Consider the following 23,328-nt stretch of genomic DNA (forward strand, 5'->3'; position numbering starts at 1 on the left):
TTGAAAATCGATACTAAGAAGTTAAAGATTGATATTATATTGGGCAGCCGAATATCACTATATCGCCAAAACGATTATTTCCCACACCCCTAGTGCTGGATTGGGGATCTGCCAGATACTGGTATCGGTGCAATACTAATCAAAACGGGAAATACTGAGAGCATATTCAAATGAGGAGGATGAGCCATCAATCACCTCAAGACAGCTAATGGTTTAATGTAAATAGGTTCTTGCCTAAACCTGCCAAAATCTACATAAAAGCGAAAATAAAAACACCTATAAACAACTTAAACTTTGAAAAACCAGTCAGGATGAAGGATGAATTTCTACCTCTGGGTGACCCCAAAGGAAAGTGGTGTTTTGGGGCCCGTGGGTTGCTTAACTACCCAGAAAAAACCAAATCTTTTGTACACCACAGCCAGCGACTGCCATAATTACCACTCACACTGGAAGAAACATTTCGGCCAATAATGTCACTTGATCTCATGCTACTCAATGCAGATGCTCTGTCTGCACCAAGGAAGATCAGATCACCTTTGTAACACAAGGTGTTGCCAACAGAAGGACAATACAAACCAATGACTACATGATTCAGCTGATAACCATGTGACCACCAGGGGGTGCTGATAGTTTATTAAATAGTAGGGATGCATGAATATGGATACGAATATGGTTCTAGGCAAAGGCCAGCAGGTTTGAGTGCCTCTGTAGAGCTAGGCATGGTGCCTGTTCTAAAAACAAATACATTATATCTAATCATCTTATTCCAAGGACAAACATTTTCATTTTTTTGGCAGATCTTATTTACAGCTCAAATTGATGGAAAATACACTTATTTCACAAAAAGCTTTTAGTTTACGATCAGTTTTTGCAGTGTATTACTAAATCAGTAGGCCTGGGCGATTACATCGTCATGATTAATGATTATGAGGAATTTCAGGTCTATTACGGTGATCAACAGTGCATGTTGATCACAAATGCCCAGTTTACGATCCAAATATAATCCAGTAGCGGTAATGCAACATTACAAACGCAACCCACCATAATATACCTATGAAGAAGAACAAGGCCATGTGGGTGACAGCCACTTTGAGTCTACCTTTTTCTTTGGTGTTGCTGTTTATGCTGTCGGAGTGGAGATGCAATAATAATGAGCAATCCTGAAGCTAAGGCTGGAAACTGTTGCCTGTCAAGATTTGTAGATATGCCGAGATGAGGCCATTTTTGTTAGAGGAGAAAAGCAATCACACAAGCAATTGATTCTTGTCTAGCAAAGGATATGCTGCCATTACACGTCTGGAAGAGACAAATTTATTACAGTTTTCATAATAGTTGCTCCAAAACTGAAGTTTCAAAACAAACTGTGATCAAAATATTAGGTTGAGGTTCAGAAAATTATCGCCCAGCCCTAGATAAAATGTGATGACAGAAGAGGCAGTAACTGATTCGTCTCTTGAACCAATTTAATATTTAGGCTTAACAGTTTATTAAAACAATTATTTCAAAATTAAAGTCAGCTTTAAGCTTCAGCTGCACTAAAACATAATTACATTTTTCTTCTTTTAGATCACAAGTGTGCAACCTGGGCTTTGTGGCCCACTTGATATACTAAATGACCCTTAAACTTGTTTTTTTTTTTTTTTTTCTCTATGCCAAATGAAAAACACCTTTTCTAGAACTGCCACTCATAATCGATATTTACTGGTATGGTATCGTAGATACAGCAATTCCCTTCTGACACCATGAAAAACAGACCACAGTGCTAATGCTTCTTCTCTGCTTTGGATAAACACCCACAATCCTTTGCTACATTACCATCACTGTCACATGATCAAACAAACACCACATGACCAACCCTTCCCTCTTCCTGAAATAAAAACCAAAACTGGGCAGCAATATCTCAGCCCAGTTTTACTTATCAGACCGATATGTTTCCAAATGAAAAACACTGGCAGATAGTGATGTTACTGCTGATATGTTCTACATCCTCTAATAATAAGAAATGGCAGCCGATGTGTGGGTCACTGATAAATGTTCCTTTAAATAAATAAGCACATCATTTAAAATTTCTATATAGTTTTTACAAGTTATGTTAAATTATCAGACAAAATATCATACAAAAACCTTTAAAACAAAACAGGAGAAAACACACAGAGATTTGCAAGAAGTGATCCTTTCTCCACACCACTATATATTCACTTATAAGAAAATTGTTTAGTCTAGACTCTAGAGCTACTCAGAACATCATGAGACACTGTAATAGGCCTGCCATTATCTTTAAAATGTTCTTTATCAATCTCCCTTCTTGCATAGATGAGTCATGTCTGCTCATGATGCAGACCAATTCAAATTACTTCCACTGAGCTGACCTCAGCTGGTGAATCCAAAAGCCACATTAGATTGTCTCTTGTTTTACCCAGCGTGACTTTAGCAGCTAGTAGCCATTCCCAAATCTCTATTTTCTTCCTTAACTCCAAGACATGAAATTACCCCCATATCTACACTTATCAACCTTTTATAAACTCCTTCCTCTTGGTTCATTACACCTCAGGGAAGAAAAGGATTCATTTAAGGAAAGAAAAGGGTTTGATGACATTTACTGTCTCTAAGTGCAGCTATAGCCATTGAACTGTTGCTGGAGCAACTCTAATGAGGGCAAAACACAGTCTGAACAATTTGAGGAGCCCATGCCAAAGGACATTTTGCGCACAATGCCCCAAACTCCCCCAAACAAGTTTTAAACAGGATTTAAAACGTCCTGGTATTTAAAATTCTTTGAGTTGCAATGGACTCTAATAACGTTGTCAAAGACCTTTGCATGAGAAACGGGCCCAAAGCCTCACAGGTCCTCCACCATACTCAACAGTGAGAATGGGGACCTCTATTAGACGTCTGTGGTGCACATATACAAAATATTGGACCTTTCACCTTTAAGACCTTCTTTAGTTTAAAAAGCACTCACTGCCCTTTTAGGTCCAAATATATTATTATTTCATCACAACCAGGCGTTAATCTGGAATCTCCCAATATTTAAGTCTTCACAAACTCACCACGTAGTGTAAATTAAGAGATTATAGTCCAATTGCTATCCAAAGTATCCTAAATATCTCATTTTGGTGAGAAGTTTCTAGCGTTTTAAAACAATATATCATCTGTGGTAACTTTAAACTGGTTAATATGCATTTTTTATTACAGTAGTAGCTATTCAAAATTTCCCCACTTTCCTTGATGGCTCCTCGGCTGCTCCTCCCACAATTCCTTTTTAAAAATCAATCTTTGTACTAAAATATTATTTCTCTCATGATTTGTGGACATTAAGATCTAAAGAGAAGTGTTATCTCCTGGTCAGACCCTGTAATTCAGTGAAATGGTGAAGTCAGAGTAAAAAAATATGCACATCCATGAGAAGGTCAGTGGCTGGAAGTTGGTGGGATTTTGCTGCCATTCGGTTTGCTTTTAACTAGAAAGGGCCATGTTGAATGGCTGCTACTGCACCATAATTATTACATGAAGGGAAATTTTGGATTAAAGAGATAACGTCTAAAAGAAAAATAGAGGCCCTCATATCATATTTTATATGCGTGTGATCGATTGTAGAGATGTCAGCCTCTATTGTCTGAAGAACAATGAAAAGAAACAAATCTGTTTTTAATCACTAATGAATAAGTGTGATGGAACCCCAGGTTAACCTCTGATTGGCTGATCAGCACATCCCGCTTCCTCCTTTCACAGAAGATGTTATGCAGGAGAAAAAATTAATAAATACAACCCTTGGGTCTTCATAATAAACCCTGTTCATATTCCAAAGCATGAAACATCCAATGACCTGCTGCAGTATCTCTAGCTGCCTAGTTGTGAGGGACTTCAACACACACACAAAAAAATAACAGAATATACCACCATCAGAGCCACTCTTGGCACTCTATCAGCTCTTGAAGCTGTTCTACTGATGAAAGCTTAGGGATCAAAGGAGAGTCTAAGACATACATTTCTCCCATTTCTTTTTCTTGTTTCTCCCCCATTGAATTTTAATTAATTATTAAAATTTGTAGCTGATCTGTTAAACCTCGGTATTTAAAATGTGAGACGCCAGACCCTTACTAACTCTTAGAATTTATCTTGTTTTATTAGCAGTTTGAAACCTAAAATTTAAGCCTTAGTTATAAAATTACAATGCTATCCGCAGAAACCTTACATTAATTTCGTATATGAGAAACTGATAAAAAAAACAACTATTGCTTCTTTCATATCCTAAAAGTTATTTTGAAAAAGATTGTATTATTCTAAATTTTAAAGAGAGAATACTATCTTAGTGAAATAGATTCTCATGTGAAGGTTTTTTTTTAATACATCTGTGTGTAAAAAGCCTTTTAATAAAAAACTTTAATGTACCAACATATTTCTCTACGTCTTTTGAATTGAAAGAAAAAAACGTGAAAGAAAAGTTCAACATACTTTGGATCTTTGATAAGAAGCCTTTTTATGAAGTCTTTGGCCAGAGTGCTTGTGTTGCTGAAGAACTCTTCATCAAAAGTGTAGTCCACGGCCGACACGTTGGCCAGGGTCTCCTGCTTATTGTCACCCAGGAAGGGGGAGGCGCCACTCAGACTGCATGAAGGAAAACAAATGGAGTGAACTTCAAACTGTTTAAAGAAAGTGCATTCAAAAGAAAAAGAACCAAATAAAAGGGTAAGTTTGCAATCTGCTCAACATCTTGACAATTTACAACCTCATCCACTTTAACAGTGGCATGTGTCTTCTTTTCCTTCTCTTAATCTGAATTGGTCTCATAATCAAAGAAGCAGGATCACAGGAACTTCATCCAAACTCTTATTCATCTAATCACCACTCAACTGCTGATAAGATTTGCTCCTTCAAGCAGAGATTAAGGCCGTCCTGCTCTTTGATGAGGGAATGGTATTACCGAGCTGAGTAGCAGCTAATGGTGACTCATAAATCCTGCTTTGCTATGAGACTCAACTATTTAGGCAGTGCTAGTTGCAGGAAAGCCAGCTGGAAAGCTGAATTTTGGGTAGATTCCAGAAAACTTCAAGCACCTTTTATGCCAACGTGCTGATTTTACAAATGACATACAAGCAGATGCAGCAAATTAACGACGCACATGCAAGCAGAGGCTTTAACATGTTAACCAACAATTTCTCCAGAGAAATGAAGGACTCAGCAGAGCAGAGGGCACCTGTGTGTGATCCATGAATCAACTAAAGTTATTTATGGTTACATTACCTAAACCCTGCTCACCCTCTGAAATCCTGTGAATCTGAAGAGCCCAGCTCGCTGTTTTACAGCTATCCGAACCGACACTGTGAGATCTATTTTCCACACTCCCTGACAGAGCTGTGATAGTTGTGTGGGCTGACAGCGTGCAAGCAGTAAGTACATGAGTGTGCAAATATTTGTGTATGTTTTCTAATGAGATAATGCAAGGACACAGATTATTTAAATAGAGGGAAGCTGTTTTTATAGAGTAAAAGCATGCACTTAAATTAATGATCGGTTACGTATGCATTTTGTTGACTTAATATTTTTGTGTTTACATTTTTTTTTACATCCGTCACTCCAATTGATGTGTGGAAATAAATTAGGAGAGATGGCACCATGATGGGCCCGCAGCGGTGGATTGGTTTGGTTGCTGGTGGGCAGGACCTTTTCCTCTGCTGCTGAATTAATCTGTGCTGACAGATCTTTGCAGGCAAAACTGAAAATAGCCACTGCAGCAATGATAGATTGCAGATGTAGCAGTTGGGGCTGGTCATTTGGAGGATTTTCAGCTCAGGATACAGTTGTGATAAAGTTTAGCTAGTTTAGGGCCCTGTGACTGCATGGCTGTGTCACAGAGGCATGGCTTCAAAAGGAAAAAACAGACAACCTTTACCCAGTGACACAAGCTCAGTCTGAGGAATTCCAAGGAGTTTTCCCTGGCCAGAATGAATAAAAGTCCCTTCAATGAAAGCTGGGTCTCCATTAAGGAAAAAAAAAAAGGTAGCGTTCTTAAAGGAAGCCTAAATCTAAGCTAAAACCATTCAGAGATGAGGAGCCCTACTCCAGCTGCTCGGACTCCTCAACCTTCAGGTCAGCAACCAATACAATCCAAACAGCCATCCAACTGGGAAAAACGGATTTACACGCAAATGTTACAAGACCTTTTATAATTTTAAAGTAAAGAAAAAAAAGTTATTTTTATTGAATGGATGTATTGATTTTCTATTATGGGTGTTAGTATTTGTGGAAAACAATCTAGGAAATAAAAGCTAATTTTTTATTTAATGTCAGTTAGTTGAAAAACAATAATTGTCATATTTGTCATAGATGAATAACGATAGTTCAGTGGGGTAAACAGACGTACAGAGAAGTTCAAACCCCATCAACACCTCCTCTCTCTGCAAATCTCACAAATTCTAAACTTCCACCATAAAACGGGCGAATTCAAAAGAAGAGCCGAATTGATGTAAACTCGGGGATGTTGCCTTATTTGGTTCTGGCCTGTACTTTTGTCACGCCCCGAATTTGACATACAGACCAGCCCACTGGTTCACTGGCCCAATAACATGAATAGAGGTAGATGTAAGACACCAGTTTAGCTGTTTAGCCTACAGTTGGGTTAACTTCTACAAGAATTACAAAGCAGGCAGTTCCTCTATTGAAAATGAGACGGGCGGAAATGCAGTGTTCCAGGCTGCACTGAGAAAGGGGAACAGTTTCAGTCTTCCCAAGAATCCAAATACTCGACAGGCATGGATTATTTTTGTTTATCAGAAGATCCCTGCAAAGTTTGATGCTCAGCTGTTCATTTGCTCTAAGCACTTTACTGATGATAGCTTTCAAAATATTGGACAGTTCAAAGCAGGATTTGCTAAACTTCATTTACTGAAACGAGGGGATGTTCCAACTGTAAGGCCATCACAACCACAAGCTCTATGTATTATTCTGTCGCTAAGCTGTTGATAGCAATATTAGCATATCTATCTATTCATTTCCACATCTGGTCTGTCTTGGTTGGGCAGAAATCTATTCCAAAGTTTACTGATTTTCAACTAGAACCAGAGCTAAAGTATGTTCCTGCTTTTCTACATAAATAATAACAGTTTAATTTTTTTTCCCTTTCTTTCTTCCCAATGCTTTGAGAGGTAACTTTATACATATCAACAGAACAAAGAATAAACTTAAAGCTGAACCAATGGAACTAATATTTGTACATTAAAAATAATCATTGAGAATAACAAATTAATAAAACTGATGGACTAATACTTACAGAATGTATGTTATAACCCCGATACTCCTGAAAAGATGAAGAAATAAAAGTGTCAGTCTTGACCATTTAATCTGTTTTAAAGTGGGAACATTGACAGGAGCTGAAACATCACAATCACATCCTGCTTGTTATCAGACGACGGTTCATTTACTCACCACATGTCTGCCTCCAGGCCTAAAGGTTCATAGTTGACTACTTCTGGAGCTGGGAACCAAAACAGAAGCTTTTTTAGCTTCAAATCAACATTTAATTCTTACTTTACATATTTAGACACTTTACTGTAGTCTCTGTAGTAGGAAATGAATTTTCTTCAACGTTTTTGCTGCTGTTCGCTAATAAATCATTTATTTGAAGTCTGAGCCTTTTCCAACTGAACCTGTGAGAGGTGTGAATATGTGGCTTTTTATCATCTCTTCACACATTCTCAGGAGCGTGAAAAATATCAGATTCACTAGTTTTTTACAGATATAAAACACAAAAGCTATAAAGGACAAATTCAGGATGAAATATGATGTGAATCATAACATTAAAGCTAATTGTTCTGAGATATTCTTCAGATTAACCAATGAAATATCTGCAAACATCTAAATCTATAAAAATGTTATAAACTCACACATGAAGTCTATACAGTCTACAGTTTCAGTTATATTTTGACACAAGTTTAACAGTAAATCCCTTCAAATCTGGTGAAAAATATTAGAATTTTCTGTCCAGACTTATGATTTTTTTTTTCCTAAAGTTTAATGCTTTCAGATATTCTTCATGTCTTGATGTTGGGATTGTTTAGATCGTTTTGATGAAAATGCAGCAATTATCCATTACAGGGTGTTACGGCCTCTCTTCTGTTTTGCTAAATAGGACATCTTGCAGTAATTACCTTATGTTGATATTACAGCAGCATGCACCTGTCCCCTTTAGCATGAGCCCCTCAAAGAAACATCTAAGCTCACAAATGTTTGCTTAACCTCTCCTGCTTATTTTACACAGTTTTTGTTCTTGGCTGCACCTGCTGTAGAGGCAACTCAGAGGATGAAAAAGTTGGCAGCTGCCCCATGCAAAGGGCAGATGGCACTGCCTGTGTCTAGGAGTGTCCATGTTATGCCAAAGAGGGACATTTCTCATAATCTGCAGTCTATTATCAGCTTTTTCTCACTTTGTTCCTTTGGTGCAGTCAGCAGCCGTTAGTACAGTGTATAAACCCCTGGGACGAAGCCAGGAAAACAGGGCGGTGCACAGAGTGTGCAGTGGTGCATGTGGATAGAAACCTTAGGGCAAACTCATTACAGCATCCAGCAGGTCTGAAAACAGAAGAGCCACACTTACCTACGAACTCAGGAGTCCCAAAAATGTTTTTAAAATCATTTCCAAAGTCTATCTTGTGTGCCAGTCCAAAGTCGATGAGCTTGATGCGCGGGTGAGGCACTGAACGGTTCAGCAGCATGATGTTCTCCGGCTGCAGCAAAGACAGAAACAAACAAAGGAGACGAGTCAGAGTGGAAAAGTAGACAGTCATTTGGCCACGCGAATCCAACAGGGAGATAAGAGTCCATGACTCAACCGGTAACCCAGGAACAGTCCAACAGGAAGGAGGCCCAGCAGGCACGGAAATGTCATGCAAAACTAACTCCTTTCTAGGAACTGAGAGGGGTTCCAAATAATGCAAAACAGACATTGTGACTATGGTTTAAAAATTACCATAACAAGGTCAATTTAGAAATTTTACTAGATGAAAAAAGGAGAACTGGTTGGATGAATGGATATTAGGATTTTAATAGAATCATACACAAAAAAATACATCTTTATTGTAATTTCATTTCAGTTTAAGCTTGAAGTAGTTAATTTAGTAAACAAATACTTTTAAAATGCATTTGTAGCAAATAAGAAAGAATTTAAATGAAAACTGAAAGAGTTTATTCTGATTCCACTAAACAATAAAGGAGCTGATGAGAGACGCTCAACTAAACCGATGAACTCCTAACCGTAAACAACAGCTGATGGTTCCCAACTAGATGCTACAGCCATCAATAAAAGCTTTATCATTGATCAGAAAAGCTGGTTGGAAACAGAGGCTGCCTCAGTCTGCAACCGAACGTGTGCTGGAGCCTCATGTATGCTTTGAGGCGACCGGATTTTCCACCAGATAGGCTGACATAAGAGGAAAACTGATTATTAATCTCTGCTGCTAATGTTCATCCAACTGTTACAACAGTACACAAATACAGGAAACAAAACAGGGACAAAGTATTATGGAAGAAGGCTGGGTTTTCTGTTTGGGGCACAATTTGGCCTTTAACAGTTTCCATCCTGGGAGTTCAGACCATCCAACTTAATAACAAACAGCAGATGAGTCACAGTACCAAGACGAGCAATGACAGCAGCAAAGCAGCTGTAAAGATAATCTATTTAATTAAACTAGTCATCTTTTGGAAGCTACCTGATAAAAAGGAGGCAAATTTATTCACATTTTAGCCTAAATTGAAGAGATTAGAACATTTTTGACGAATAAGGGAAATATGAGAAACCTTTTCATACCAAAAAAAAGACAACCGTCCTTTGGAAAATCTGTCCATCTGCTTTAATGATACGACTCTTTTCATCATTTACTCTTTATCCTTCAATTCCCCTTAGTTTTTAGTTCAGGACTGTTTAAACCAATTTTTTTTCTGCCTATACAGAAGGCTTGACAAAATATAAGTATGGTTTATAATGTAAAGAGGGGTTTTAAACTGAGACTTTATTAAACGATGTAGAAAACTACATTGAAAAGAAATTTAAAGGCTTTTCTTTTATATTGCAAATTAAGTACAGAACACCAGTTCAACTGAATGCAGCATGAAACTGTGCAGTAACAAGCAAGATAAGCTTATCTATATTATTCAAATAGACAACAGAATAAAGGCATTTTTTTATCTTGTGATTCAGATCAAGAAATTATAAACGGTGAAACAAGTGAACAAAAAATATGTCTTGAATTGACTGAGAAATGTTTCTGGATGCAACAAAAAATATAAATGTTTAAAGCAACAAAGTAGATTCAAGATGGCCAATTCCAATCATTTTTAAATCAAAATTCTCATCGATTTGTTGTGAAACAGATCATTCTTGGTTGATGTGCATCAGAAACTGTTTTTGTTTTGGCGATACCTTAAGGTCAAAGTGAGCAATCTGTTTGGAGTGCAGGTAGAGGACTCCATCCAGGATCTGTTTGAGGAACTGAGTGGCCTCCTCTTCACTCAAAGACTCCTTTTCTGCCAGAAAGTCAAACAGCTCGCCGCCAGCAACACTGTTAGAAAAACAAAAGAGAAGAACGATGAGGGTTAGGGATGAAGCGCAGAAATCTTTCAGATCAGAGGAGGCTGAAAAGCCCTGATGAACAGAGCTGAGATGGAGGTATCCAGTAACCCTGATACCTCCCAGTCTGAATGATTTAATACTCTCGCAGTGGGAATGAACCCAGTTCTGCTCAGTTTAAAACAGTTTAAATAAGCTTTTTTCAATCCATTTAGACCCTTAATGAAAAAGAGGAGAAAATAAACTTTCAGCTCTGATTCATGTCTTATTCATACCGGTAAGTCAATTTTTTCAGACTCAAATTTCCAAAGTTCTTTATTCTTTTCATATAATTATTCAAATATTTTAAGAATTCATTAAGAATTAATTTATATTAGATATTTCAGCCAGCTTCAAAACTGATCAAGCAAACATTTTATGCAGTGTTGAACCAATGCCATTTTTTGGCCATGACACCCGATACCTGGCTTTGCAATATCGGCCGATACCGATACAATCTGTTTGAAATTGACGTGTGAGTATATATGAAGAACTCCATACTACTTGGATGTAAAATAATTGCCATCATGGCTTTGTCAAGCTGCTGCCTACCTTTGTGAAGCAGAAAAACGACTAATACAAAGTGAATCCAGCAGAACTTTGTATTGCCTACATGGAATTGGTGACAATGGTTGAATAAACTGGTCTCGGTGCAACACTAATTTAAAGTGAGTGAGTGAGTGAGTGAGTGAGTGAGTGAGTGAGTGAGTGAGTGAGTGAGTGAGTGAGTGAGTGAGTGAGTGAGTGAGTGAGTGAGTGAGTGAGTGAGTGAGTGAGTGAGTGAGTGAGTGAAGGAAGGAAGGAAGGAAGGAAGGAAGGAAGGAAGGAAGGAAGGAAGGAAGGAAGGAAGGAAGGAAGGAAGGAAGGAAGGAAGGAAGGAAGGAAGGAAGGAAGGAATCCTAAATTAAGGTATTTTATCATTTCTTATTTAACTTTATATTTATTATTTTTGGTCAATATTATACCATTCCGATATGGATATAAACTAAAATGAAAACAACAAACTATAAAAGTATTTTGCCATGTTTATAAACCTCCTCTAACACAACATTTTAGAAATATTCGCTTAACAAAAAAAAAAAAACAACAATATATAAAACTACATAAAACCAACCAGCATCTGTCACCTGAGTCAGTGACAGATGCTGGAATCACCCACCATGTTGTATACTCAACTATCAGTCATGTTCTATCAGTTATTGAATACATTTATATTGCGATGTATTGATATTGAATCATTGTGACCTCAACACCAATAATCAACTCTACTCCATAACCAGGGATTAGTCAATAAACCGATGGAAAGGTTCAGGACATCTATATCATTACTGGTATTCATAGCTGCTAATGGTAGCAATAGCAGACAGGAGGGCAGGGCATTTATCACGGTTACCGCATCTTGATAACATGAGGCCAAGCGTGCAGCGAGGGGGAGCGTGACAGAGAAAGTAGAAGTGAGAGCACGAGCAGAAAACCAATTAAAATAAGCTCTTCACACTTCCACCCTCACTGACGGGTCTTTGACACTTTATGTCAGCAAAAGAACAAAGCCCAGAGTAACTGTGGTAAGTAAGCAGCAAATTAGCAGTCAGTAATTGTTATGATTTAAAACAAATGAAAACCCTTTAGATGCTGCAGATGAATTATCATCTACTAATCTGGTTTCTATTTTGCAAAATGAAAAACAAAACAACAAATGAATCACACACTCACACTTCCCCCGACCCTCTCTAGGAGACCGCACCCCACCAGCTGAGCTCAGAGGCTACACCCTCCCTGTTTGACAGAGTTCAAACAGGGTTTTAAAGACGGGGAGGAAACCTGTACATCTCAATACGTTTTAGGGTGTTGGTTGTTTTTTATTTAGAAGGAAACTGAAGACAAACCAAGATAAACCCTCCAGTAAATATCTCAATAACATTTATTAAGAGGGATTCACATTTGTTTCCCGTAACTCTAAAGTGACCCAGTACTGCAATGTTTTGTGCACAAAGTTACAGCATATCCTATAGACCCAAAACCATACAGAATGAGGAGTGATGGCACCAGAATCAAACACTCAGTTTCACAGCTTAACAATAACGACATGTTGGGTTTTTAAAAGCAAATATAATGTGTACCTGAAGTACAGATATTTTAACTTTGGTTAATTAAACAGAAACTTGACATCCTTTATATTAAAATCTATGAAGGAAATGTTTTAAGTCTCATGCATTCCTGCATTCCTCCCACCTCCAATGCACTGAATCTCCCCACAATATTATGTTTATTCAGGTCGTCTTTTTCAAAGCAACACATTGTTGGCTAAACGGCTGCAGAACGGTTGGAATTAGGGTTGCCAACTCTATGAAAATTAAATAAGTGACAGTCCTTGGCCAGGCACAGTCTTCAACCTCACAGACAATGTCTCATTTCTACCTTTTCTTGTGTGTGTGAAACTGATTTTGTAAATATTTAAACGGAACCAAAATAAGATGAGAGATTTTGTTGGGGTTTTATAATACAGGATTGGTAACTTTTAAAAAAAAAAATAGACAGTTGGCAAACCTAGGTGAAATACAGGCCTGGGGGAGCAGGTTGTAGGGGACCAAAATGTCCTGATTAGTATCCCACTCTGGTCCCCAGCCTGCTGTCGCCTGGGGGATGGCCAATGCTGACAGGACACATTACAATCTAAATTAATGCCCCAATCAGGGTCCAACTCACAGTGATAGAAGCTGATAAATAATAGGTCTTAATGATAAAGGCTCTTAAAAATACAAGTATCATCTCATGTTCCAAACGGTCAGTTAACTGCTTTGCTTTAAAGTTCATTATATAGCCCCCGCTGTATGTGGACACAGTAACCTTGTATGAGAACAGCACATTTTAAACAGGGCGTGCACGAGGAGAAATGGGCTCGTGCAGTCTCTTGCACAAGCCTATTATTTTTTTTTTTTAAGTGGAGAGGGCGGGTCTTTTAAAAAATCCTCCACAATACCTTTAACCACAATCATTACCACAATTGTCAGCAATGGTATCACAAAACAAGCTGTTATTATGTAGGAAATTTAGCCACAACATCTAAAAATAACTTCTTAGTTTTTTATTTTTCAAAACAATCATTTCTAAACGGCTTAATGCTTCTTTAAAATAAACGTAACAGTAATTGACACAAAGCATTTCATCTGTTACAGCGTGTTTCTTTTAGGCTGCCTCATTACTGCTGCCTGTGAGGTGAACAACATTTTCCAAAGAAGTGTGTCAAATGAATACCTGTGGAGCACAACTGATCCAACGCTGTTTGAAGTGGCGTGTGGGCTAGTCAAACTGGTCTGACTGGTGTTTGGAACAAAAGAGCCTCGTGCCATACACCACATCTAACGCATCACAGGCTCAAAATTTTACATCTCAATCAACGCAAGGATACAACAAGTTAATATACTTTTGTGATCATACGTATTTTTTTGTTATGAAACTAAAGCCAAACAGTGATTTTCTTTTGTTTTTTACTCAAAAGAGTCTCGCACATTAAGTCAACTAAACAGATTACAGGAGGTTCTACTTAGCCTGTAAAAACAGATCTAAGTGGAGATAAACACAGCCTCTTCCTCCAATGCTGAGCGCACAGGCAGATGAGTTTGGTGCTAAGTCAATCAGCAAGAGATAATCTGTGAATTTACCCTCTATTGGACCTGAATGTTAATCTATGTGATTAATATTGAGAAAAAAAAAAGTTGCATTAGAATGCATTACAAATGCATCTTCTACCTCCATCCTAAAAACACGCTTTTATGATGAGCACAAAAAAGGTTTACTCAGGTCATTCTTTTTGTGAAACAGATTATAAAATGGATCAAAATAGGCCAAAATTTGAATTGTCAGCTGAAACTCAAAGCAGGGGTCTGCAGCTAAATCTTTAAGTGTCTCTGTCTTGCTGTGAGGTGCTCCATCAAAGCTGAGTCTAAGGGGTCCCCTCTAGGGGTTTTCACACAGTTTTCCATTCGAAGGAGGTTTGTTGGAGCAGGAGGGCATCCAAATGTTACGGGACATCAATCATTTGCTTCAATCAAATCTAATTTTTATTTCTCTGGCAAATTTTTGCATTTCTGCTGCTTGGAGACAGGCATTTCCTTCACATGAGCTGTAACAGGAATAAAAGCTGACCATGACTTGGATATGAGATGTAAATCTAAATTGGAAAATATTTTCATTAATAACACACAGCCATCTGACACAGACGGCTGTTTAGGAGTCATTGTTTTGCTGGATGTACTGTAGCTGTGCAGGTCGATGTAATCTACAGTTCAAGTTACACGACAGGTTCTCTTAGTTTCAAAACCTGACGACCAAACTCAACCAGCAAAGCTAGTTAACAAACAGGGAAGAAAGGGTCCATCAGTGCAGATTGAGCCACATGACATCACTATGCACTAATTGGCAGGATTTCCTTTAAAGCGTCTCACAGATATTTGCTGGTGTCAAATTTTTTATGCTCTGCATCTCCCCGTCTACACAGGTTCAGTATGTTTCCCTGTGTTAGTCGGTTTCAATGCACAAAACTAATTCATGGATGTGTTGTTACCGACGTCTGGGGAAAACATTCAGCTTTATAGAAAAACTGAGGATAAATTCAGTCCTCATTTTACGCATTAAAAGTCCAACAGATTGCAAAAGAAATGGCTTAATTTTGAGACTGGTTTAAGGTTTGCGCTACCCGAGGGAAATAGATAAGTTTTAAAATGTGTTAGTTTTTTCTACAGGACAGAGGAAAAACAAATAGAAGCTCTTGGGGATTTAAAAGCAGTTGAAATAGAAGCAGCTACTCACAGTTCCAGGATCAGGATGACCTCAGCTTTGTTCTCAAAGACTTCTTGCAGGGTGATGATGTTCGGGTGCTGGATCTCCTTCAGGATGTTTACCTCTCGCTCGATGTCTTCCCTTGTCACCCCGCGGCGACTTGATTTGTTGCGTCGCTTCTTGATGAATTTGGCTGCGTACTCCACACCTGTTCTCCTGTGCCGACATCTTCTGACCACGGCAAACTGACCGCTGCAATCAGAAACGGTACTTTTAGGTCCAAAGATCCATTAAAAGGCAATTACATTTATTTGAGTAGTAAAATCAAACAATAATAAAAACTAAATGTTTAAGTCATAGGGAACGGACCAAATGAAACGGAGAAAATAAAAACTTGACGGTAGTTTTTTTAGCAGGGTAGTCGGATAGAAAAAAACAGTAATAAAGTGAACGCATAAATCAGTTGTAAGGAGACTCAATAACAAAATACTCAGTGTTTAAAATGCTGACTAAAAGCATAATACAAAGATAATATGAGAGTTTCAGGGTGCTTCCTTCCTTCAGATATACCAGCCAAAGGGAGTGGGAGGCAAAAATAGGCACTGGAAGTGTTGATCAGAAACAGATTTAATTAATAAGTGGTGGATGAATCATGGTGCATGCCGTCTGGTAGCAGAGAGTCCACCAAATGGTAAAACATGCCATTAATATCAATTCAGATTAACATTAGGATGATTTCAGGCAAACCAGGAAAGATGTTTTCTACTTCCATTTACCAGGCAAGCCTCACCCTACAAGTGAAAAATGTCTGGCATGCCTGGATTATGTCTCATACATGGACTCATATTTCGCTGCAGTAATTTCTCCAAGTAAACCAAATTTAACTTCATTTGTAGAAGTTCAGAAGCCTTTGGTGAAGGTTCCAAAAACTCAACCTTTCAAGACCCGATAAGAAAAGCCGACAGCTGGACGTCAAGTCACTGATAAATACATCACAGCAAAATAAAAATAAGAGGCAGAAAAACATGTATATGTTTGTTAAATCCAGATTCTACTGAAAATGGAATGTGTTTTATTTGAATGTTGGGATAGTGAGGTTTTCTAAGTATTTAAAGGTGCCATAGGAGATCTTGAAAAAACAGTTACAGCATGCTGTATTTTTTAAAATACACAACCATGCCTCTCCCTTCAGACCACCCCTCGAAACCACGCCTTCAAAACACATGAACGCGCATGCCGTATGTCGAGGTGTTCAGATGTTTCAGAAATCGAAACAAGCCGAGACCGAGTGCTTCTGACACGAGCTAACGACATAATGCTACCTTCACACCTAAAGCAGCAGAGGCAGCAAAAGCAGCTGATAAAGAGTCTTAAAAACAGCACAGCAAAAGGTCCCGCAGTGCGTCTAGAGCAGCAGGAGCAGCGCATTGCTGATATGGGAGATGATAGGGAGACAGACAGAGCACTGATGATGCAGAGCACTATGATCACTCTTCTGAAACATTTTATTAATGCCTGACATTTAAGGTTTTATGCTAAAAATATAAATTAAGTTTTATCAAACCATCCAAGGCAGAAACAGATTGTCTTAAAGGAATAGTACACCCAAAACATGATTAGCCTTCATTTTCTACTCACCTCCATGCTGAACAACACTCTGGAGTACTTTTTTGATATCTCAAATGCATCTGGAGATCTGGGAGGCTTCTTGCTGTCTGCTGACATTCAAATAATGGAGGTCCATGGCGCCCGAGACAGAAAGGTCCACAAAAGTCCACAAAAACGTGTCAATATTCCTCCATACTGCTCGTCCAATGTAATCCAAGTGTCCTGAGTGGGTAGCATCCAGAATTTACTCGAAACGAAGTCATTTAGAATGTTTTTAGAGCATAAACAGTAGTGTATAGGATTTCCTAATAGCGCCCCCATGCGCGCTCACGATTCTACGGAAGCCGGCAGACCAAACCGGAAGAAAGTGCGCATTCAGCGTCTGGTCTGCCGATAATGCAAGCGTAGAAGAAGAAATGTGCTGTTTACCTGTGCAAAGAAAGAAACAACGAAAGAAAAATGTCTGAGGACTTCAGTGTTGAGGAAGAGCATGAGTTCTTTGCCGAGCTGAATGCGCTGGTTTGGTCTGCCGGCTTCCGTAGAATCGTGAGCGCGCATGGGGGCGCTATTAGGAAATCCTATACACTACTGTTTAGGCTCTAAAACGTTCTAAATGACTTCGTTTCGAGTAAATTCTGGATGCTACCCACTCAGGACACTTGGATTACATTGGACGAGCAGTATGGAGGAATATTGACAAGTTTTTGTGGACTTTTGTGGACCTTTCTGTCTCGGTCACCATAGACCTCCATTATTTGAATGTCAGCAGACAGCAAGAAGCCTCCCAGATCTCCAGATGCATTTGAGATATCAAAAAAGTACTCCAGAGTTTTGTTCAGCATGGGGGTGAGTAGAAAATGAAGGCTAATCATGTTTTGGGTGTACTATTCCTTTAACTAACTAAACTAGTAGTTAATTTGGTGACTGAAATCAGTTTGTTTTCAGTGTGGCTGGAGAGAACACTGACTAATCAACATAAAAAATAATTAATTTATCTTAACCGATCAGTAAATTCATTGTTAGCAATAACAACTGTGGCGAGGATTGTTTCCCTGAGGAAAGAGGACCAACAGTGTTTTCCATTTGTCCTTAAAAGCTGGAATTTCTGATTTTCAAGTTGAAAATTTGAACTGAACAGCCCATAAGAGACAGAAAATTCAAGCGACATGACTGTAACCAACTCCCGCATTTACAAGGGCTGCTCCTTGCATTAAGATTAGTTCAACTTTCCTATTTTAGCAGTTTTTAGCAGTCAGCTTTAAAATATGCTCTATATAAATCTCTACAAAAAAGGAAATTAAAAACTGACAGAAGTTACAACTACTGACGCCATTAAACTAGTAATTATTAAAGTTCGTATCATTGCACTGGTGGAAAGCTGCAGATATAAGGGCTTCAGTCAGATGGATTAACAAAAAATACACGCAAAGACAACTTGGTCCACCTGACATTTTATAATTACTCTGCATAATGAACAACAGTTCTGTCATTACGTAGTGGTATTGTTGTCCGATCAATCATCTTAACATGATAACGCTGACTGTGCTGTCGCTCATCCGAAAACGCTGCCAGAAAAACCACTTGGGGAAGCGAGGACACTTGGCTGAGGGCTGTTGACGCCTCCGCCGACTGCGCCTCCTCACAGCCCGAGCAATCATAAAGCACTTAGTGTACCAAACACCCACAGAGGGAGGAAGAGAACAAGCCAGTGAGGGGTGAGAGAAAATGAGAGACGCTGCCACATTTTGTATCTTTTTTTTCTAATTCTACAAAGCAACATAATCAAACAATTACAGCCGGGCATTTTATCTGGCAAAACCTTCCTCTGCTGCAAAGCAAGAGCACTACAAAGCCATGAGAGGGCCAGTTGTTAGGAAACTATTTAGTCATACCTATGCCTTCCTCACTAGAACGGACAAATATCTGATGAGGGGATATAATCCTCTGGCTGTAAAATGTCAACTACGTACAGTTTCTGGTAGAAAATGGGAACAAGAGAGCAACACATTCGTCGTCTCACCTACAGCAGCAGTTTTTCTAAATGCTACCAAAAGCTTAGAAGAACTCCAGTAACTAAAGCTAAGCTTACAAATATAGTTCAACAAGATCAAGAATATGGATTTTTATGTATATTTATGAATTTAAGTTAAAAATAGATTTCCTTAAAATACTGAAATAATCTAAAAAAAAAAAAAAAATAGAAGTGAGAAATTATCTAAATACAACATTCTCAGAAAAGAACTCAGTGACTTTTAAACCTAAACGTGTCTATTTGTCAAATTATTTAACATTACTACTTAAAAGAAGATACATAAGGAAAGAAGCCAGGCACCGGAAACCATTGTCTTCATCAAGTTATGGAGGCAAACAGATGTTTTATTCCCTTTTTACACCCAAACAACAAATAAGGACACCACGGGAAGCTTGTGTGAGCTTGTTTTTAACAACAACAATAACAATAATAATAATAATAATAATAACAATAATAATAATAATAATAATAATAGAAATTTATTGATCTCACATTGGAGAAATTTAACTCTGCATTTAACCCATCCCCTCGGGTAGCGGGGCCGCCAGGAATTTGGGGCCCCATGAAAGACATTGATATTGGGCCCTCACTCTCAACCATAATTACGCAAGCGTTAATACTGCTATAAAGATTGATGTCAATGTAATTTTTGTTATTTTTTTTACAAAGGAAAATTATCAGAACATGAAAAAGTTAAATATACATTAACTTTAAACTTTACATTTACATCCTATGAAAATAATAACAGCTTATTTAAATAAAAAAGCACAGCTGTATCTATGAACACATGAATAGAAAATAGGTTTAGGATTGAAAATATATATTCCTATTAGTTTTTACTTTAACTTTATTAAAGGACGTATTATTTTGATGCCCTTAGAGCTTATTTTTCATTGATATGGATGTCTAATGACAATAAAACATGCATCTTTTTATGTGTCAACTTCAGGCTGCTCATAAGATCGATCATTTATAGATGTCTTTTAATGGTTTAAATTTAATCTGAATATAAAAATCTAACTAAACTGTTTTAATATTGACACAGATTTTTACATACATGCTTTGTTTTACTGTTTACTGCTGAGAAATGAGAAAGAACATGAAGATTATTGATTTTACTGGATTTTCTTTTTATATTTAAAAAAATATAGCAGGACAAATCTTTTCTTCTTCTTTTGGGCCCCCCGTTAGTCAAGGGCCCATAGAATCGTCCTAACCCCCATGACGTCCCCCACCCATACGGCGCAGCAGTGGGCTGCCATCGTGGGGCACACGGGGAGCAAACGGTGGTTAAGGTTCTTGCTCAGAGACCCAGAGGCAGTCTGTGGGAGTGGGTTTCCAACTCAACCTCAGGATTCCAAGCCCTATGCCCTAACCACTAGGCCACAACTCCCACTAATAGCAGAGTTTAAAAGCTTTTTTTTTATATATATATATGGAAACAGCTATGAAGATATGCACCTGAATAAACTGTTTTATGTTAACTGTTTTATTAAAGAATGTTAATAAATGTGAATAAACTTGAATCGAGACCTTCTGGTTTTACCTTTTGATATCAGATTCATTATGTGGTTAATGGTTTTAAGCGCCATGAAACAAATTTTTATAAATAGTTTTATTGTATAAGTTTCTAGTCGGAAAATCCTGCTAAATCCTAACCGAGATCCTGATCGACAAAAAGGTGTCAATTTTTGCTTTCAATGTTTCAAACTGTTGCACTTGCATCACTTTTGTTGCACATCTTGTTGAGTACTTTTGCTCACTTTGCTGATGTACGCTGAGGAAATCCTATTAGTCACCAGATTTCAACCAAGTTATTATTTTACCTGAAATGACTCATTTTGACCAACAATAATGCGGAAAAACGTTTTAAATGAGGGCAGTAGGAGAAAGGGTCTCCTGCAGTGGTACTTATGAAGCCTGTGACTGAAGATGATCTCTTGTTATTATCGTCTTGTTTAGCTTTATAATGGTCAAAATATTTTTTGATGCTTAAACATAAATTTTAAAACAATAAAAAAAAAACGTATTAAAAAGGTATTAAAAGTCCTAGATAATGTAGTTTGATGCGACTCTGTTGAGAAAGCTGCTAAGCAAAATAATCTTAAAGATCTTTGCTGAGAAACCAACAAGCTGAAAGGAATGATGGCGTTTTAAGGAAGTGACTCGTCCTGTGACAGTGCCAGATACACAAAGCTGATAATGTGAGGAGGAAGAGGGAGCTGAGGATGAAGGTTTTCTCATGCTAATAACACATCCACCCCCATTCAGTCTGGTCTTGGCCCATTGTTGCTGAAGAGTCTGTCACTCAGGCCTCTGTGCAGATATGTTCAGACATCAGGGCCTGATCTGCTTCTTTCAGAAACAGGAGCGTAAAGGCCTTTTGTTCACATAACTTCTTTGTAATACGATACTTTTACTTACAAACTCAGCTCTACTACTTTGATATCATATTACTAAAACCTACTGAACTACTTCTGACTACCAAAGCTACAAAGAGCTGTTTAAACATGGCAATATATAAAAAGTGAAACAGAAAAAGAAAAAGTGCAGAGTTACAGCTAAGTCAGATCCTTGACCAAAAGATGTTTGGCTGCATCACCTGGAAGGTCAACAATAGGCTAAGCAGCTAGCTTGGACTTGAATGTCGGCACCTGGGAACAATGACAAACAGGAACTACAACAAAAGTAGACAGTGGTTTGTTTTGTCCTCCGAAAAACTTTCCACAACGTAACGCTCATGCTGTGGACATGTGTCATCCCAGAAGGTGTGGGACCTGGAGCGGAAAGTTTGCAAAGGATGAAGAGCAGATAGCAGACTTCATTTTCTTTATCATGAAGCATCTTTAGACATCTGATGACATCCTGTGACCAAAAGAATTACCAAGTGTTTAGCATAACTCCAGAATATTTCACTGATCAGGGAAGGCACTATAGATTGACTGATACTGGTTTCTTTAAGGCCGACACCCTTACCAAATTATTTTGATATAATTCTAAATCGATCCCCAATATGTGCCATTGATTCTTTGTAGCCAACATTACTTTCTCTTCCTCCCTTTTCCCAATAAAAAAAGCAATCATTATAAATGTTGCAATAACCTTAATTTGGACAGAAAAAAGAAAAAAATATATTAGCAAATAAAAGAAAACATTTAGAATGGTTAACAAATGTGGCAGTGACAATGCATGCGCCTTAGGTGAACTCCAGGCATGGCTGCCTGATGAACTGACGATTGCATGCACGAATCGGACAATACCAATTCAAGAAAAAATAAAAAACACTAATATCGGCCGAGAATATCGGCTGGCCGATGCACCAGTCTATTTCTAAGAGGCACCATCAAAAAAATTTTGTAGTTGCATCAAGGAAGAAATGGGAGACAAGGATCTCTGAAGGTATTTGAATGAAAAGAAAAGTTTCTACAGTATGAAGGGACATTTCTCTGCTTTGTTTGAGAAAGCACAAGACTTTGACAAGAAACCAGGAAGGCCAAACCGACTTTGAGAAAAGTTATGTTTAATCATTTTAACATTTTGATTACTTTACTGATGAGACAAGCTTAATTTAGAAAGTATAGCAAACCCCAGCTGGTGAGGTACACCGTTTACCATTCCATCAAATGAGCAGTATAAATCGTATTCATCCAGGTCTGTTTTTGGACAACAGGAGGAGTAATTAGAGAGAATCCTTGCAGGCATGGAGAGAACATGCATGTGTGCACAGAAAGGCTGGGATTTGAAACTATATTTTTCTTGCTAATCTCTGTTCCACAGTGCACACCCCCTCGTTCGCATTTTGTCAGACAAAGCTAACATGCATCTGAAATAAGAGGAGTTAGTAGGAACAAAAATCCAGTATTCAAAAAAAGGTCTCGATGCAAAACAAATCCAAGCTGACATTTTATATTATTCTGTGACATTTTAAAAGAGCTCTCAGGCCCTAATTAAACCAACCAACACCTCTTCAAAAGCACTTAAAACACAAACCATGTTTCTAGCTTCCACTGCATGAATGCCGTTCAGAGAGCATTACGTAATGTTCTGCATCTATTAAACTCCACTCCGACACAGCACCTGGATTAGATGTCTTTTCAAAGATGTTTCACCATGATGGGAGGAAGCTCAACTCTGGCCGCATCTTACTCCATGTTGGGTAACCAACTGGCCATGATTCACAATCCTTTAAGTGTTTACAAGTTTTGCAACAGTAATTGTGTTACAAGATTGAAGTCCAACAGGGCTGGGTCCAGAACCTACACCATGATTTATCTTTCATACACGCAGAGGTTTTGATGAAGCCAGAGCA

General features: G+C 38.1%; 1 protein-coding gene across 3 annotated transcripts in view; it reads right to left on the reverse strand.

Moving 5' to 3' along the window:
* dapk1 (death-associated protein kinase 1) overlaps positions 1–23,328 on the reverse strand; it is an 86,366-nt gene that overhangs the window by 36,356 nt on the left and 26,682 nt on the right. For all 3 annotated transcript variants that reach the window (XM_038298260.1, XM_038298262.1, XM_038298261.1), the window contains exons 3-8: positions 15,410–15,631; positions 10,415–10,553; positions 8,594–8,723; positions 7,426–7,474; positions 7,271–7,297; positions 4,456–4,608 (exon numbers count right to left, since the gene is read on the reverse strand). In XM_038298260.1, coding sequence (XP_038154188.1) covers positions 4,456–4,608; positions 7,271–7,297; positions 7,426–7,474; positions 8,594–8,723; positions 10,415–10,553; positions 15,410–15,631 — 720 coding nt within the window. The remainder of the gene's footprint in view (positions 1–4,455; positions 4,609–7,270; positions 7,298–7,425; positions 7,475–8,593; positions 8,724–10,414; positions 10,554–15,409; positions 15,632–23,328) is intronic.

This window comes from Cyprinodon tularosa, unplaced genomic scaffold (assembly GCF_016077235.1).
Source record: "Cyprinodon tularosa strain WSP-4 unplaced genomic scaffold, ASM1607723v1 ctg404, whole genome shotgun sequence".
Lineage (NCBI taxonomy): Eukaryota > Metazoa > Chordata > Actinopteri > Cyprinodontiformes > Cyprinodontidae > Cyprinodon > Cyprinodon tularosa.